We start from the raw sequence: 16,417 nt of genomic DNA, 5'->3' as shown, positions 1-16,417 counted from the left end.
AAATTCAAAGATTCATGGTTTAAACCTGCACTATCCTACAAACAACTCGTGATACTGCAAAAGAAGGTTGTCTTGGGATGAGTGCCACGTCAAATATATAAATTTAAAGTTATGTTCAAATTCACTAAACCTAAAAAATGAACATGAAAAATAATCTGTAGCTATAGTTATACAGCTACAAAAGCAATAAAATTGCGAAGTTATAAACTATCCAGGAAAATTGATAGTGGGATTCGGCCTGGCTTTAAACATCAATAAGTTCATTTAAAATTTCTACAAAGAAAAAGGGTTGAAAATAAGAAATCAAATCTTTTTGGAATATGTAGGACAAAACTCGTCTTTCTTTTTCTTTTGAGCACAAACATTCATCTGGTCAAAACAAATAAAACACATTATTAATTGAAAAAAAAGGAAAAACTTTGTAAAAATTTAAAAGGGAACTTTAAGGAAATATACACGAGCTGCAAAATAAATATCACAAAAAATATAAAAGTAAAAAGTCCATATTTTAAATGCAGAAGACAAATTATCTTAAAAATTTAAATTCGTTACAGAATAATTACTTTGAATTTAGAAAAAACTGTTATGCAAAAAAAATCAAAAATTACAATTATTTTTTGGAAAATAATTCCTAATATTGTGTGAGAATTAAATTTTGAGAATTTCGTGAAAGAGAATTTGATGTTTTTTTTCTCTCGATTTCTACCGTTTTTCAAGAGCTTTTTGCTATGTAGACAAGACTGCTGAATTTTGAAATTCATATATCAATACTTAAGATATACTATGAATTTAGTAGTTGCTTGAAACTGGAAAAACGTTTATACAACAATTTAAATGAAACTTTACAAAGATTTATATAAAAAATATCATTAAAGAATGTCATTTAAAGTTAAAAAAAAATACTTAATAAAAAAAAATGGAAAAATAAGCATGATTTTCCATCTAGCGTCTTTTACACTGCATAAAAAATAATTTATATAATATAGAAAAATATCATATATATAAAGCTTTTGTAACAAAAGATGATTATTACAGGGAAGGACATCAAAGTTTGTTGTGTTATTACGATGAAGTACTTTAATCAGACCATTAAACATCAAAATGTCACCAGAAAAAATTCCTCATAAACCTCTCTTCATTTCTACCCCTTTTTAATTCTACCCCTTTTTATTTCCACCTCTTTTTAATTATATGCCTGTTTTATTTCTATGCCTTTTTATTTCTAACCTTTTTAATTCTACCCCTTTTTTATTTCTATCCCTTTTTTATTCTCCCCTACTTATTTCTACCCCTTTTTCATTTCTACCGAGGAGATTTATTAGTGTGACTTAATCTTGCCAACACGTTTCTAAAGAAATACATTTTCTGAAACAGTTCTTGGTTTTGCAAGGATACATCATTATCAAACTCAGCTTCCTCTTGCCCATAATCATCATCAGCATCAGCTGTGGTGTCATGTTCTTGAAGGTGTATAGGTTTTTGGGCTTGCATCACTTGAAACAAGCCAAAAGCACTTGCTCAACAGTTGGAATGGAGGACGAATACAAGTGGAAATTTATTTAATTGTCATGAATGAATGGCCTGTGAAACATTTCAAAAGCAATAATTTTATTGCCTTGCCTGAAAATCTAAAATTATGAAAATTACGTACCCAAAGTTACTAATTTTACATTAAAAACAGCAAATCAAAAGTGAAAATATACTTAATAAAAACTAAGGTGCTAATGCAACAAACATTACAAGAAAAACTCTAACAGCATTTATAATTTGTCCTTGGAGAAGGTTTAACTAAGGGTTTTAAACCACCAGGTGAATAACTTGGCTTTTCTGGAGGTAGTCGCCGACTTATATCTTCAAACAAATAGTTTACATTATCAGATGTCAAAGCAGACACTTCTGCAAAAACAGCATTGATACTTTCAGCATATTCCACACCAGTTTCTAAACTCACTTCTCTTTGATCTTTTAAATCACTTTTATTTCCAGCTATAGCAATAACAATATTTGGAGGACCAATCTGTTTTAATTCCTTGACCCATAATTTTACACTCTGAAAAGTAGTTTCATTTGTTAAATCATAAACAACTATAGCAGCAGCTGCTCCTCTGTAATACATTGGTGCCAGAGCTTTATATTTTTCTTGACCTGCTGTGTCCCATATTTGATACTTAAATGCTTTGTCACCAACATTAAACGTTTTTGACATAAACGATGCACCAATTGTTGCAGTGGTATGCAAATCAAACCTATCACTAACAAAACGTAATACTAAACATGACTTGCCAACACCAGCGTCTCCAAGTAAGCACAGCTTTATCTCTCTCATTGAGCCATATGCCATAATTATTATGTCACTAAACAAGTCAAAACACATAAAAATGATTTTATCAAGGTTTAAGGCTTGGTATATATTTGACAATGGTGCACAATGTCATTTAATTTCCCATTGTTGACTATTGTTTAAACTCAACTAAAAACAACACAGTTGTACAACTGATGCCATTGGTGCCAATTTTTTTTGCGTTAAATACTATGAAAACTTTTCAGATATTCAAAACCAGGCCTTCTAATTTATCAAAAATTAAAATATGAGATTCAAAGTAAAAAAATGTTATTTCAGAAAACCCACTCTTTTTCAGCAAATATATGGCAGTTTCAGAGGTAAACTATTTTGGTTCATTATGCCCTATGAAATTGAGGTGGAATTCTAATGTACTTATAGCATAAATCAAAGAACAATGCTAGGGATGACAAAAATATTGCGTTTGGAAGAAATTTACATCTACAATCCTTGGCAAAAATGCAAAGGCAATTTTTAAGTTATTTTATAAAGTTGGCAAGAACCACCAACTCAACAAAATTTTCCAGGTGGGAGGCACTAACGTGAAAGCAGCGTGGATCATGTGTGTATTGCATGATTCTGGATCCACAATGTTAAATGTCCTGGTTTCTGCAATGTAGCATTAACAGCATTAACAATATGGTAGTTGTGACATTGTTACTGATTTTTATACATTATTAGAGGCCAAGTTAAGTGTCAAGATGTTTTGCACATATTTATTTTGTTATTTTTGGAAAGGAAATGGGGTATGAAGTTAGTTAAAAAAACTTCCATCATTTTTGCCCATGATACTTATCGTAGCTTTAAAGAATGACATAAATTTTTTATTGGAGCTGTCCAGCGGAGTACTTTTCATTTTTAGAGATTCTTTTAGAGTAGTTTTTCAGATATAACATCCTGAAGTATGCACTATTTTAATTTTTGATCCTAAGTTCAGAATTTGTTGTTGGTAGGGTTATATTTGAATACGAAATCTTTGGAACAAAATAAGCTGAAATGTTCAGGATTATCACGTCTTAGCTAGTATTATAACTAAAGTTTCTGCAAAATCTGAGAAAGTTGACAGGGGACTGTTTGTTAAGTTGGCACAGAGTGACCCAAGAGGAGGGTGGTCAAAAGACCCTAATGTAGCCCAGTTCAGTCCTTTCAAACCTCTTTTACTTTGTCTGAATGATCAAAAGAGGATTTTCTCTTTGTTATTGCTTTTCTATTGCTGTTATTGTTGGGGTGTAAAACTTGAAATTTGCCCACTAACAGGGGTGTAATGGGTGTGTGCACGAAAGACTTAAAGTGGATTATTAAATAAAAGAATTGGATTCAGCAAAATCTAATTAGCTAAAATAGTTTGTTCTTTTATTTTAATTATTGTGTTGCTGCAAATATCAAAAGATGCAGTTAGCACGTTCTCATATTTTAAAATGTAATTTGCAGTCATGGCCATTAGGAATTTAATGTGACGTAACTGGCGAAATTCAACAACTGTCAGCCAAGGCATAATGTGCAAAACTTTAGCTGTTGAAAATATAATAATACGGATTTGTTCTTGCTTTAAAATTATAGTATACTGTTTATACATGGTTTATTGCACCACAGTAGATTGCAACAACAACCAAAACAGATGGAGATTGTGACCTATTGTTTCATAGATAGCATTTTAAAAAAGTATGACGAAACTGCTGAAAAAAAGAAAATTAGTCCGATTTCTTCACCAGTTGTATTTTACTGAAGAATATTTCGATTGTGACATGATGTGTATCACATGCTCTTTTCTTCTAATCATCATCATCATCTTATGTCCGTTTTCCATGCTAGCATGGGTTGGAGAGGGTATATTAATGACCCTCTTTCAATCTGATCTAGATCGTGTTCTAAATTAGTTCTAAACTCGAATTCCTCTTCATCAAGTCTTTTCTTGTTAATGCATACTAAGTCTTTCTCTGTCTACCTCATGGCTTTGCCAGAGGAATGTTAAGTCTTGACACTTTCTTATTCAATTATCCTTCTCCATTCTTTCCAAGTGTCCTAACCAACTCAATCTTCTTATCTGGATAATATCTCCATGCTACGAATATTAAGCCTGCTTTTTAGCTCATATGAACTCTTTCTGTCTTTCAAGCTGGTGTTACACATGCACCTAACCATTCCTTATGGTCAAGATCTTCCTGCTTCATTGTCATTTTTCACCACTGAAAACATCACCCTTCTTTCTTGCTTCTACCATATTTCTAACACTTAGACTTTTTCAATAATTACTTACACAACAGCTATCAAAAGAACAACCAAGTCTTCTTTGTGATGTAACCCACAGTAATTGACCATTTAATGAACACAATGATTTCTTTTTAAACTCAGTCAATTGGTCGTCTTTGTCTTACAGTCTTTCGTGTGGCAGCTCAATGTCCACATATTTGTCTTTATTAACGTAAGCTTTAGCGTCTCTTTAAACAACATTTAATTCAATACTTGAAATAACCACTCACCAACTTACTAATTTTAAAGATCTTGAACATATTTTGAATAACAAATTCTTTGTATTTCTTTGTTCTGCAGAATATGAAGCCATAAACATGAGTTACCAGAATACCACATAGCCGTCCATTGTCATCATACCATAGAAATGATGCATTATTATAAAAACTCTTCTCTTCAAGGTCAAGTAGTACTTTTTCAACTCTATTATACCACTCAAGCCATATAGACAATGCATAAGCATCCAGATCTTTCCTTTCTTCAGCAAATTCTTTAGGAGGAGCATTATATTCAACGACCACCCCATCTCTCATCAAAATCCTAAATATCTCTCTCATGATCCCTCATCATCTATCAGCTGTATAATTCATCTAAAGCATCAGAATAGTGATTCTGATACTCACTATTCTTATCACTGATTATTGTTCACGATTTCTTCTTCTTCATGCATAACGTTTTTTTCTTTTGCAGACTTTTATAACTTTTTGTGTTTTTCCTTTGGTAAAATGTTTTATCACTATTTTTATAAATATAATGAAATTCACTATATTCTGACATTGTGCCCCATGTAAGTCTTATTCTTTCACTCAGCTATTATAAAATTTTGATGGGCACTGTGTAATACATTCAGACTCTTTCTAATTATGTCACTAGAAGAAACAGGTCTGAAGCTGGTCGCAAACCAGTGTAACAGATGGTAGGTTTACATTTGCTCCCAAAACAAGTTGATTTGGTGAAGACCTTCTTGTGAAGTGTGTTCTTTGCTGATACTGCCCAGACAAAAGCTGTTTTTATGTTCTATCAGTCATTGTCTTTATCAAGATCCATACTATTATTTAAATTACTTAGAACAGGAAAATAGGCTATTGGTCTGAAGCATGATTTACAACTGGCAAAACTTATAACTATCACATAATATTTCTAATACTTGAAAAAACTCTTCATCAGCACATTGCTCATTCTTTAAAAGTCCAATTAAATGTTTTTTTAATGCATGACATATCTGGCGATGCAGTTTCAACATGTTTGTTTAGATATATGGAAATAAACAGTTTCTCATGTTGACTTAACTATTTTATCCAAACCAGCAAGCTCACAGTAATGATTACATTCATGATTTTTTTTGAAATTCGAGATAGCAAACATGGAAAGATTACCCATACAAAATTTTAAACCACTTTCGTCTCATGGGCTTTCAGTGGCAATTTCTGGATCATAGAGCATAGAACTTGAATATCCAATAACATCAACTCTCCATTTGACTTTGCATATGAATAATGTGCCAGGCATTCAGCTTTCTGTAGTAAAACACAATCATTGTTGGTGTGACAGGGTAAACAATTGTTGTTAACATACTTGTAAAATTCGCCAGGTATAAAATTTTTAATTACGACGCACTGCTTATTAGAAAGCATTATGCCAAATTTTGCAGATTGGTAACTAAATGTTTTTCCAAAAGCAATACCATTATCTTTCGGCAGGTTTTTTTTAATTGTGATTCAAAACTGTGCATTTGCACTGCCTTTTTACACAGAGTTTCTTGGCTTTTTGGATCAACAACAGCCATATTTACATTTTCTATTATCTTTAAAGTTTCTGGCAAAAACGTTTTGATAACAAATGTTTTTCCCTGTATATGCTTTGCTTTATAAAAAGAACGAAATCCACCTTTAGCAAATGGTTCTTTTTCAACAAAATACTTCTGTTTAGTCAATGGACACCAAGCCATGGACACCAAGCCATGGACGCCAAATCAAATTCGGCTACTTCAATTATTTCTGATTATTTCAAATGTTTTTGATATTGTAAAATTGAAATGTAACACTTACAGTTAGTTTGATCCTGTCCAACTAGATTGATACTTTGGTGATACTTCAGTTGATATAAACTCAGCGTCCAATGCAGCTGTATTAGTTAGATAACTATTAATGAGAAGATACAACTATCAATCTCCCCTCTTTCTTTATTTGTGTCAACTCCATTGGCTGGTCATCTTCTTTATCATCTGCAATTATTCACTTGCAACATAAACTTGATATACATCGGTAAACCATAGTCGAAGGAGAAATGTAACATTCTGGATCGAACCAATGAAATACTTTCTATAGAACTGGAGGTTTATCTATGTACAGTGGGGTCAGCAACATAATTATCTCCAAATCTTTGTGAACAAAATAAAAATAAAAAAACAAACAAAAATCCAAAATGTTTGTCTGTATACAGTAGGGTCAACAGCACATCCCCTTCAAGCTTGAATGGTGTGTGGAAGCTGGCCATTCTCAATAGCTTGTTTCAGTAGCTTCCAAGATGCTCCACGTTTGGTGAGTGCATCACTGATTTGCATTGAACCTTCTATCCATGTGACTTTAATGTCACCTTCTTCAACCATTTCTCTCAAGGCACAGATTTCTAGTCTCAGATGTTTGTCTGATGGTTGCTTTGTTGAACCAAGTGCTTCGTATAATGACTGTTGGTTATTACCATAGACTTAAAACTGTTGATGTTTTAATAACAGATTACTGACCATGTTAGAAACGAAGAATGCCAATTCACACTCGTCACACATTGCTAATGTTTCAGCAGCCAATGCTGACCTTACAACATGTTTGAGTCGAGTACAATTCCACGCTAGTGTGCAACATTGCTGGAACTTATCACACAGAAGAACTATCTGGCCACCAGCATTTGGTAAACTATTGAAGCTGCCATCTGCATAGACTTGGATGTGAATTGAATTAAAATCAAGGCAGGGAAATGTCATGAATGATGGATTATTTTGGACTTAAGTGATGACTTTGTTAGCATCAATGACATCTGTGAATGTAGCTTCTTTGTTGATTCTCCCAGACAAGTATGAGACTTCACAACTGATTTCAGGTTTGGACATGCATGATAGCCAGTTCAATTGACCGATGGATCTCAGTTCTCCTCTAACATTTTCATTAACACGTGTACGTTTGTCCATTTTTGGTGGTAGCTCGATCTTTTTAATTGAGGATGCAAAATTGTTTTGAGAGAGCATTATAGAAAAGTCTTTATGTTGTTTCAGTTCAATTCCCAAATATTTAAATGCTGTGTGATGTTCAGTACTAAACTTCAATACTTGTCCCAATGGCTGGATAACCTGTATACGAAAGGTTTTTGTGCCACTCCACATAATGTGATCTACATGACAAACAAGGATTTCATGCAACGCATCACCAACACGCCAATAGAACAATCCATTGTCAAATGGACTAGGGGTAACACCTAATTTGATCAATTCTTGTCGGAGTCGCAGGTAAAACTGGCGAGGAGCATCTGCAAGACCATAAACACACTTTATGAGTTTCCATAATTTTTCAGTATTGGCTTCTTTAGGTGGTTTTATGAATACTGTACGTTCTATGGCATATCCTTGAAGAAAGGCTGTTTTTATGTCTAGAGAATGGAGTGACCATTTCATTGACGCTGTGATGGAAAGACAAAGTCAAACACTCTCTCTTGAGCAGGTGGGACTATCTGTCTGATAGTCTTGGGATTCTTGAAAGCCTTTTGCAACTAGTCTGGCTTTTGTTGATGATTTGTTGTCAATATCTTTAGGAGTGATTACCCAACGTACATTCATAAAATTTTGACCTTCATCTATGACTTCTTCATAGACTTTCTTGAGACTTCCACGATTGAAGCTCCCGTTGTTTGGCAAGTTCTATGTCAGTGTCAACTTCGGCAATGAGGATTTCTGATTGTAATACCTCTTGATCGTTGTTGCTTTTGTTAGTATGATGCCATGTTGTTACGTCACTACTGAAATCAACTGATTGAAATTCACCTTCGGGTGACTTAACATTCCATGAATACTTCTATTTTCCTGTCAATTCTCCTGATCTGCTATGTAGGGTTCTCTTTTTGCATGTATCGTCATTTTTGAGTTGATACTCCACGGTGTTGTTTTTACGCAAAGAATTTAGATTAGGACATTTCTGGTTGTCAGATGATGCTTGTTGGACATCAAGAGATTGTTGTTGTTCAAAATCTGTGTCTAATGTTCTTGTGTTTGTCGCTGCTGAAGACATGTAGCGATGCGTTCTATGCGTGTTTCTGGATCTTGGAGCAGTTGCATGTGGTGTAGGAGGGGGTGTTGGTGCAATCATTGGTGGAGTAATGGAAACATGATGTGGTTGTTCATCAGAATCACTGTCGTCTTCGAGTGCTTGACTCTGTTTTTCTGGAGTACTTGGTGAACCAGATGTGACAGCATCTTTTTCTGATGATATATGATTTGAATCATCTTGATCACAGATTGTAGAATCTTTGTTTCGCACAGGGGAATTTCGAGCTGGTCGTATGCGGCAAGGGTGTACTCTGATGTAATAGCCACCATGTTTGAGCAATGTTTGCTGTCCATCTTTCCCTAAAACTGTAGCTGGTCCTCTCCATTTTGTTTTGTTGTTCCTCTTGTAGTAAACAATATCTCCAGTGAGAATAACAACATCACTGTAGGTACAAGTATTGCTTGAAAGGGCACGGCGAAGTCGTTCTGATCTTTCATGGTGCATAAAGGCCTCTCTAGCGGCATGTAGAGCATTTAAATTCTGGCGAAGTATATCACTCGTTGGTATATCTGCATTCAATGCTGGCAATTCATTATTCATAGCACTAGGGAGGCGTGGATTGCCTCCAATTGCCTTTCAATAATTTTTCAAATAATTTCAATATCACCCCAATCTTGGTGTGTCAATGCCAATTCTTGGCATTGACACACCAAGATAGGGCAATATTGAAATCACAGTCGGTATCTTCCAGAACTTTGTCCAGCATTGCGGATATAATTTGGTTGTGACGCTCAACAAGGCCATTGGACCAAGGAGATTCAGCTCCAGTTGTTCTCACTTTGATGTTCATTTGTTCACACATTTCCAGAAAGGATTCATTGATAAATTCACCACCATTATCAGATAGGAACTTATTTGTAGTGCCATAAACACTGATCCAGTTGGAGAATAACCCTTTTATGATGTGCTCAGGACGTTTGGAAGGGATTCTTATACAGGCCGAAAGACGTGTAGCATGGTAGATCATATGTAGCAGTATCTTTTGACGATAGAATTTCAGATCCATGGCAACAGTGTCTAGAAATTTGTTGACTGATGGTAAACCAACAACTGGTCTGAGTGCAGCTCTGGCATACTGTTGACATGTTTGGCAATTTTTCGCAACAGCATGCAGCTCTTGCTCCAGCTCTTTATCATGTGCCCAGGGGTCGCCAGCAGATTTTACCAACTTGATGAGTTTGTGAACTGGTGCATGCGCAAACTGATGGTGTATCTTCAGTGCTTGGTTATGCTTTGATGTTGCTTCCTGAACAGATAAGACAATGTTTGGTTTGCATTTTGAATCAACCATGGACAAGAGTTGTGTTTGTCTGGTGAGTGGAACTATATAGTGACCACTCTTCGTCACATTGAGGTTCACAACAGTGTTAAATACTGACGCAGTATCATCTTTGAAATCAATGGACATGTTTGCTTTTTTCATAGCTTCTCGAGAAAGGAGTAGTGGAATGTCTTTTTCAACAATGTCAGTGGAAATACCTATTTCACGGAGACCAAGAAAGGCAGGTATGGTGGCTGTCTGGGCAGATGTGACCTCATTTCCATCTCCAAAGCGATAGACGTTGGAAACAGGAGATGTTTTAACCTTTTTAATGTCAGTTTCGGAAAGACTTTCGATGAAAGTGTTATACCAACTACGGCCACAAACTGTTTTCACCACTGTCAAGAACAGCAGCATTCCAAGATTCTGCCACCAGTCCAGGAAGATGTTTTGGGTGGTCATAATCACTTTGAAATAATATAATCTTATAATAAGTGTCATGTTCCTCAACTTGATATAGGCTTGGATCATCTTCTTGCTCCTGGAAGTAAACATATCTGTGAGGAAGAGGTTGATTTCGTGGACGCATGGAACGCTGATTATCGTTTTGGTGTTTTTTATCGGGGCAATCTGCAGCCCAATGATAAATTGATTCGCAAATTCTGCAACAACTGATTTTCCCACTGCGTGATGGTGGATTTTTGGAACTTGCCACAGAAGAGTATCTTTTCATCAGTTGTTGGTTGGTTTGTGTTCGTCTGTGAGGATAGCGTTGATAATCTTGATTACTATGTCTGCCAGCAAAGTATGCTGGATAATATTCGTCATTGTCAACGTTTTCATAAGTGACTTCATTAATTCCATGGACTTGTAATGAATTGGAAGCTTGTGATAAGCTTTCTTTATTTTCATGTTGATCAATGTAGGCTCTGTAACGGTACCTTTGGCCAACTTTTCATCCTGCTTTGAGAGATTTGCTGATTTTAAGAGCTTGTAAGCAAGGAGATCTTCGGATATAGTGATACCATGGCTCTGCAGTTTGAAATACAACTTTTCAAACTGGCGAATGTGTTCTTGAATGGAAGTTTCAGACTTATCCAGAGCTTCGAACTTTTCTAATGTTATGTCTTTCAAATAAAGTTTATCTACCTTTTCTAAAACCTTTTCCAGTCCATCATCGCTATTAATGATTTCTAATTCAAGTTCAAGTACGGCTTCTTCAGCCGACCCATCTAATGTCAATAATACGGCTGCTCCGTGCTTCTTTTTCTCGAGTGTGGTGAATGAGGACGAGATATTTACTTTCTTTTTCCAATCAGTGTATAATGAACTTGTAGACAACAAGGGAGGATTTTTGTTTGATGACATTTTGCATCCAAAAACCGTGTAACATCCAGAGTCGGGGATCTTGTTCCAGCTGCTACTACTGTTAAATTAAAATATAACACTTACAGTTAGTTTGATCCTGTCCAACTAGATTGATACTTTGGTGATACTTCAGTTGATATAAACTCAGGGTCCCATGCAGCTGTATTAGTTAGATAACTATTAATAAAAAGATACAACTATCAGATATCACTTTTCCTAGACGTAACATAGAAGAAACTGAAAAACTTTTGGGTGCCTCAAAGGTTGGCTTTGCAATTCTAGATTCATTCTCTTTATTACAGGTTTTATCTGGTAATGATGTTGAGATTAGTCTATTTCCAGACTTGAATGGAGAATCTTCCATTAATTTGTTCCAAACTTTCGAGTCATCACTTCTGCTTTTTATAAATCTGATATGTATTTTTCAGGAGTTAGGAACACAGGATAACTTTGAAAAGATGACCCATTTTGTGAGGCTAATATGTCACACACCATATCTTCTAATTCGCTACCTTAGTTCTAAAGGGGCCTAAGTCCTGAGAGCCTTAAATCTAAAGAGGCCAAGTCCATTTTCTTGATTTTGAGAAAAATGGGATTCAAGTTTTTACTTGATTCTGAAGTCATTTTTAATATTTATAGGTATGGAAGTAAAACTTTTCTGAAAGCCATGATTATGATTTTGTTTCTTGGATCAAAAGCTGTTAATGGCAAAGTAAATAAATCATATGCTACAAAGTAAAAACAACAAAAAGGACTTAGGCTTCTTTAATGCTTACTAATTTTAAATTAAAAGGACTAAGCACCATATGGATATTTTCACTAAAGGGGCCTATGTCCATGCCTTCAAAATTCAATTTTTTGAAAAAGGCCTAAGTCCAAAACATTTCTAAAAGCAGTCCAAACACATTCTGAGTACAAAAAATGTCAAAAGTTATTAAACATAAAAAAGGCCTAACTCCATGCTTTTCCTAAAGCCCTGAAGAGAACTAGAATAGAGTAACTGAATGAGACTGATAAAAGTGCTGGTAGAAGTACATTTTATTTGAAGTATGAGCTAAATATTTTAAATATCTCTTGAATTTTGCTATTAATATTTATTATACAGGAATTATTAGACTAGTAGATATTAATCAACAAGAATAATATCAGCTATCAACAAGACTGAAACAGTGTTGAAGAAATAAATAATAGAAGTTTAATAAATTAGTTGTTATGTGTCTTTATGTCATTAGTCACTTAATCAAGCATGCTTAGAGTTTTATAACATAGCCTTGACAGTGAGCGATATGTAACTAGTATTACCAGTGTTTTTGAGACTGGATCGTATTGACATTTAGCCAGGCAATGCAAGTTACTGCACCCTAGAGGCTACTCTGAGGCAACTGAGGCAATATTGTAACGTAATGTAATGTTAACCAAAATTGAAAAAGAAACTAAATGAAAATATATTTTATTGAATCTACTGATAAAGATACTTTTAGAGCAGTCTCGGCAAGTCTTGAGTTATGAGTAGCTTTTCTGTAAAGGTAAATTTAAAAAAAAAATTTACTTCACAGCAGTAGACTCTTCGTTGTGAGTATTAAAAAAAATCATCAGAAATAGAAAATTGAAATCAGGAAGTACAGCCCAAAAGGAGAGCTGATTATTGAAAATAGTACTTAAGACCCCTTAAAAACTATTTTGAATTGATACATAATGAAATTATACAGGGCATATACAGAAAACTCCTATATAATAAGAGTGTTCAGAATCAGCTAACAGTGCTCAATATGGTCAGTTGACCATAGAGCCGTCCCTGTCCCCTGTTAGAGAATTTGAACAGAACTAAATAAAAGTCATAAATCTTTGGTAACTCTGAAGTGCAAATATTTAGTTTAAACTTAACAAAAACAATGAATCAAACTACTGAAATACTTGGAACTATTGCAAAAACTGAATAATAAAAGTATATAACTTGATCAAAACAGAAAATATAAAGAATAAAAATGACCAAGAAAATAAAAACTGTTTTAAAAATAAGGAATGAAAAAATATGTTAAAATATATATTAATAGTAGCCTAAGTGAAATTAATTGTTAACTAATGGAATATAGTGCTAATGGGCGATACTACTAAAGGAACTCTTGAAACTATTTTGTAAATTCTCTATGGAATAAGCGAGAAATGGGGTTAAATAAAGTTTTGCAAATAATTACATGCTGGGAAGGTTGAAAACTAGTGACTGTCATCTAAGACCTTCCCGTTTTTTAGAATTTTAGGTCAAAATTCAGTCCTCTTTGAAAAATTTGAACAGAACTAAATAAAGGTGATTAAATCTATGATAACAACTCCAAAGTTTAAAGATTTAGTCTAAAAACTAAACAAGAGCCAATGAAATGTCTAATCAAAATACTGAAATACTGTAGAAAGTCTGTTAAATTGAACAGCACACCAAAGGCTATGTGTAGTAAATAGCCAATAAAGGCCCACCATTCTCCATCATCTATCATCCATCATCATTCATTTATCATCTGAATTTTCAACTTCTCCTGTACTTGTCAAACCTTGGCAATATTCGTGAAATTGTGAAAGAATTGCATTATTAGAGCATAATGCAAGCAAATCCTGAAAAAAATTGTGACTTTGATATTACAGCACATGTTTTTCTATAAGCAAAGGGCTAAATTATGCTCAAAGCTAATGTGTTAATTCCATGCCTATGAAACAATCTACATGGTTACTCTCTGGATTCATAAAAACTTGCAAAACATTTTAGGCTAATTATTTAGACAAAATGACAGAGTCTAAGTCTTGTATACTTACAAACGTTATGCTTTACCAGGATAACGTCACATGAAGCGATTTGAATAAAAATGAATTAAGCTTACCTTTTGCAATGTATTCAACAGAGGTAGTTCTTCTTTGTATAGTGTTGGCAATTTAAAATCTTTTGGGCCACTCTTCCTTGTTTGTTTGGGTTTTGTACCAACCACAACGTTTGTGAAAGTAGCAGTTACACTATATCGAACGACAATTGAGATCTTGAAGTCAGTGGAAGGTGCAATTTTTATTTGTCTGACCTTTTTGTCAGGAGATTGATCCTTTATTAATAGGGAAAAAGAACCATCTAAATCAGTTTTGAAGTTGTTTGAATCCATTGAAATTACTTTATATGGATTTTTCCTCGCAGCTTTCTCAATCAGCGTGATCCATTGTGTAGGGTGATGGATGTTAACTCCTTTCTTTGCACGCTCAATAACGGAATGGACCGTATCATTAACATTTGTGTGTGGCCTTTCTATAAGTGCACAAGGTTGATGACAATACCTTTTTTGTTTGCTGAGATGGATAGCATTTGAACTATAAAACGGTTTTTATTTTGGCCAGTGCAATTGTCAGCAAAAAGATAGAGTGTTTTTACAATGTCTGGTAATTCTTCAATAAACAATTTCAGGCAACTTGAAATTTCATTGGAGCCACGCTTTGCAATGCTCTGGTTCCACACAAAACAAAAAGTTGTTTGCGTCACCAAGTTTGTAACCGTTAGATTATAAACGGAAAGTTTACGTTTATAAAAAAATTAGAATTTTGAAGAACGAACGCAGCTACGTATATACTTTCATCCTTAGAGGATTCTTCTTTGATATTGTTTTTAAATTGCCTAGTCATTTTTAAATTGCCTAGTCATTTTTATTTTTCAGGTGCATATCATACTTCTCTTGCAATAAGGTCTTGTTAACAGATACAGACGGACAGATAAAAAAACTAACACTATTTCTAGGTCCCTGAGTTTAAGGGAACCTGAGAATTTCCACTCAACGAAGCATTTGTATCACTTACTTACTCACCTCCGAAGTGATTGGACGTGTTTTCATCCGTGTTTATCCAAGTGTACTCATGCACTAGAAAGCTCGAAGACAGCCTTTGCTAATATAACAGAAGTGTCATTTTTTATTTCTTTAACTTACATTGAAATGGCTTATGCTTTAACTAAAACTGAATTAAAGTCTATGAAAAAAGATGTATCTAATGCTCGTGACTGGAAAAAATTCAGTCATGATGCCTTTAGCACTGAACTACAATATACGGATTGGGATGCTATACTTCAACCAAGCACAGATGATCCCAATGTATCGTTTGATAATTTTTATAACAGTTTCAACAGTCTTTTGGATAAATACGCTCCATTAAAAACGACTTGTAATATAAAAACTAGAAAAAAATCCAATCCTTGGATTACTAATGGTATCCTTACCTCTATTACTAAAAGAGACCTTCTTCATAAACGTTTTTTAAGAGAAAAAGATCCATATTTTAAGTCTCTCTTGTTAGAGGTTTCAAAAAGTACCGCAATAAAATTGTAACTCTGTGTAGATTGAGCAAGAGTAATTTTTTCAATAAATATTTTAGTGATAACCAAAAAAATATTGGCAACATTTGGAAAGGTGTTAAAAATATAATTTCTGTTCGTTCTTCTGCTTCTGCTTCTCCAACCTGTATGAACATTGATAACTTACTTGTCACTGATCCAGTGACAATTGCTAGCTCTTTTAATAATTATTTTTCATCAATTGCTGACAATATAAGAATGGGCATCCCATTCACATCAAAACATTTCTCTTCCTTCTTAAAAGATTCTGTTCCTAATTCAATGTTTCTTTTACCAACTGATGATATTGAAGTTCTCCATTGTATTTCTTCCTTGGACCTTGGTAAATCTTCTGGGCCATTTAGCATTCCTGCCCAAATTTTTTCTACTGTTAAAACTGAATTATCCATTCCACTCTCTAAACTTATAAATTTGTCTTTTACTTCAGGCATTTTTCCTTCTAATTTAAAAACTGCCAGGGTTATCCCTATTCATAAAAAAGGATCCAAATTGGAACTTACAAATTATCGACCTAT

General features: G+C 34.1%; 3 protein-coding genes across 3 annotated transcripts in view; 1 reads left to right on the top strand and 2 right to left on the bottom strand.

The window, feature by feature from the left end:
• The window catches only part of LOC130647274 (DNA polymerase beta-like), a 37,505-nt gene extending 30,231 nt beyond the window's left edge, over positions 1-7,274 (bottom strand). Inside the window, exon 1 of the mRNA XM_057453068.1 lies at positions 6,640-7,274. The gene's annotated coding sequence lies outside the window, so the exon portion shown is untranslated. The remainder of the gene's footprint in view (positions 1-6,639) is intronic.
• LOC130647276 (ras-related protein Rab-22A-like) lies at positions 53-12,544 on the bottom strand. Its single transcript, XM_057453070.1, has 2 exons — positions 11,618-12,544; positions 53-2,354 (listed from the first exon to the last, which is right to left on the bottom strand). Exon 2 carries the CDS (start codon positions 2,339-2,341, stop codon positions 1,751-1,753), a length of 591 nt encoding a protein of 196 aa, XP_057309053.1. The 5' UTR covers positions 2,342-2,354; positions 11,618-12,544; the 3' UTR covers positions 53-1,750.
• A 2,736-nt stretch (positions 12,545-15,280) lies between these two features.
• The window catches only part of LOC130647272 (hydroxymethylglutaryl-CoA lyase, mitochondrial-like), a 93,287-nt gene continuing 92,150 nt past the window's right edge, over positions 15,281-16,417 (top strand). Inside the window, exon 1 of the mRNA XM_057453062.1 lies at positions 15,281-15,308. The gene's annotated coding sequence lies outside the window, so the exon portion shown is untranslated. The remainder of the gene's footprint in view (positions 15,309-16,417) is intronic.

This window comes from Hydractinia symbiolongicarpus, chromosome 6, assembly GCF_029227915.1.
Source record: "Hydractinia symbiolongicarpus strain clone_291-10 chromosome 6, HSymV2.1, whole genome shotgun sequence".
NCBI classification, from domain to species: domain Eukaryota; kingdom Metazoa; phylum Cnidaria; class Hydrozoa; order Anthoathecata; family Hydractiniidae; genus Hydractinia; species Hydractinia symbiolongicarpus.
The sequence above is the reverse complement of the archived record's forward strand: the minus strand, read 5'-3'. Positions and strand labels throughout refer to the sequence as shown.

Coding starts and splice junctions, on each gene's coding strand:
- LOC130647276 (XM_057453070.1), bottom strand. CDS start 2,341: ATGGCATATGGCTCAATGAGAGAGATAAAGCTGTGCTTACTTGGAGAC.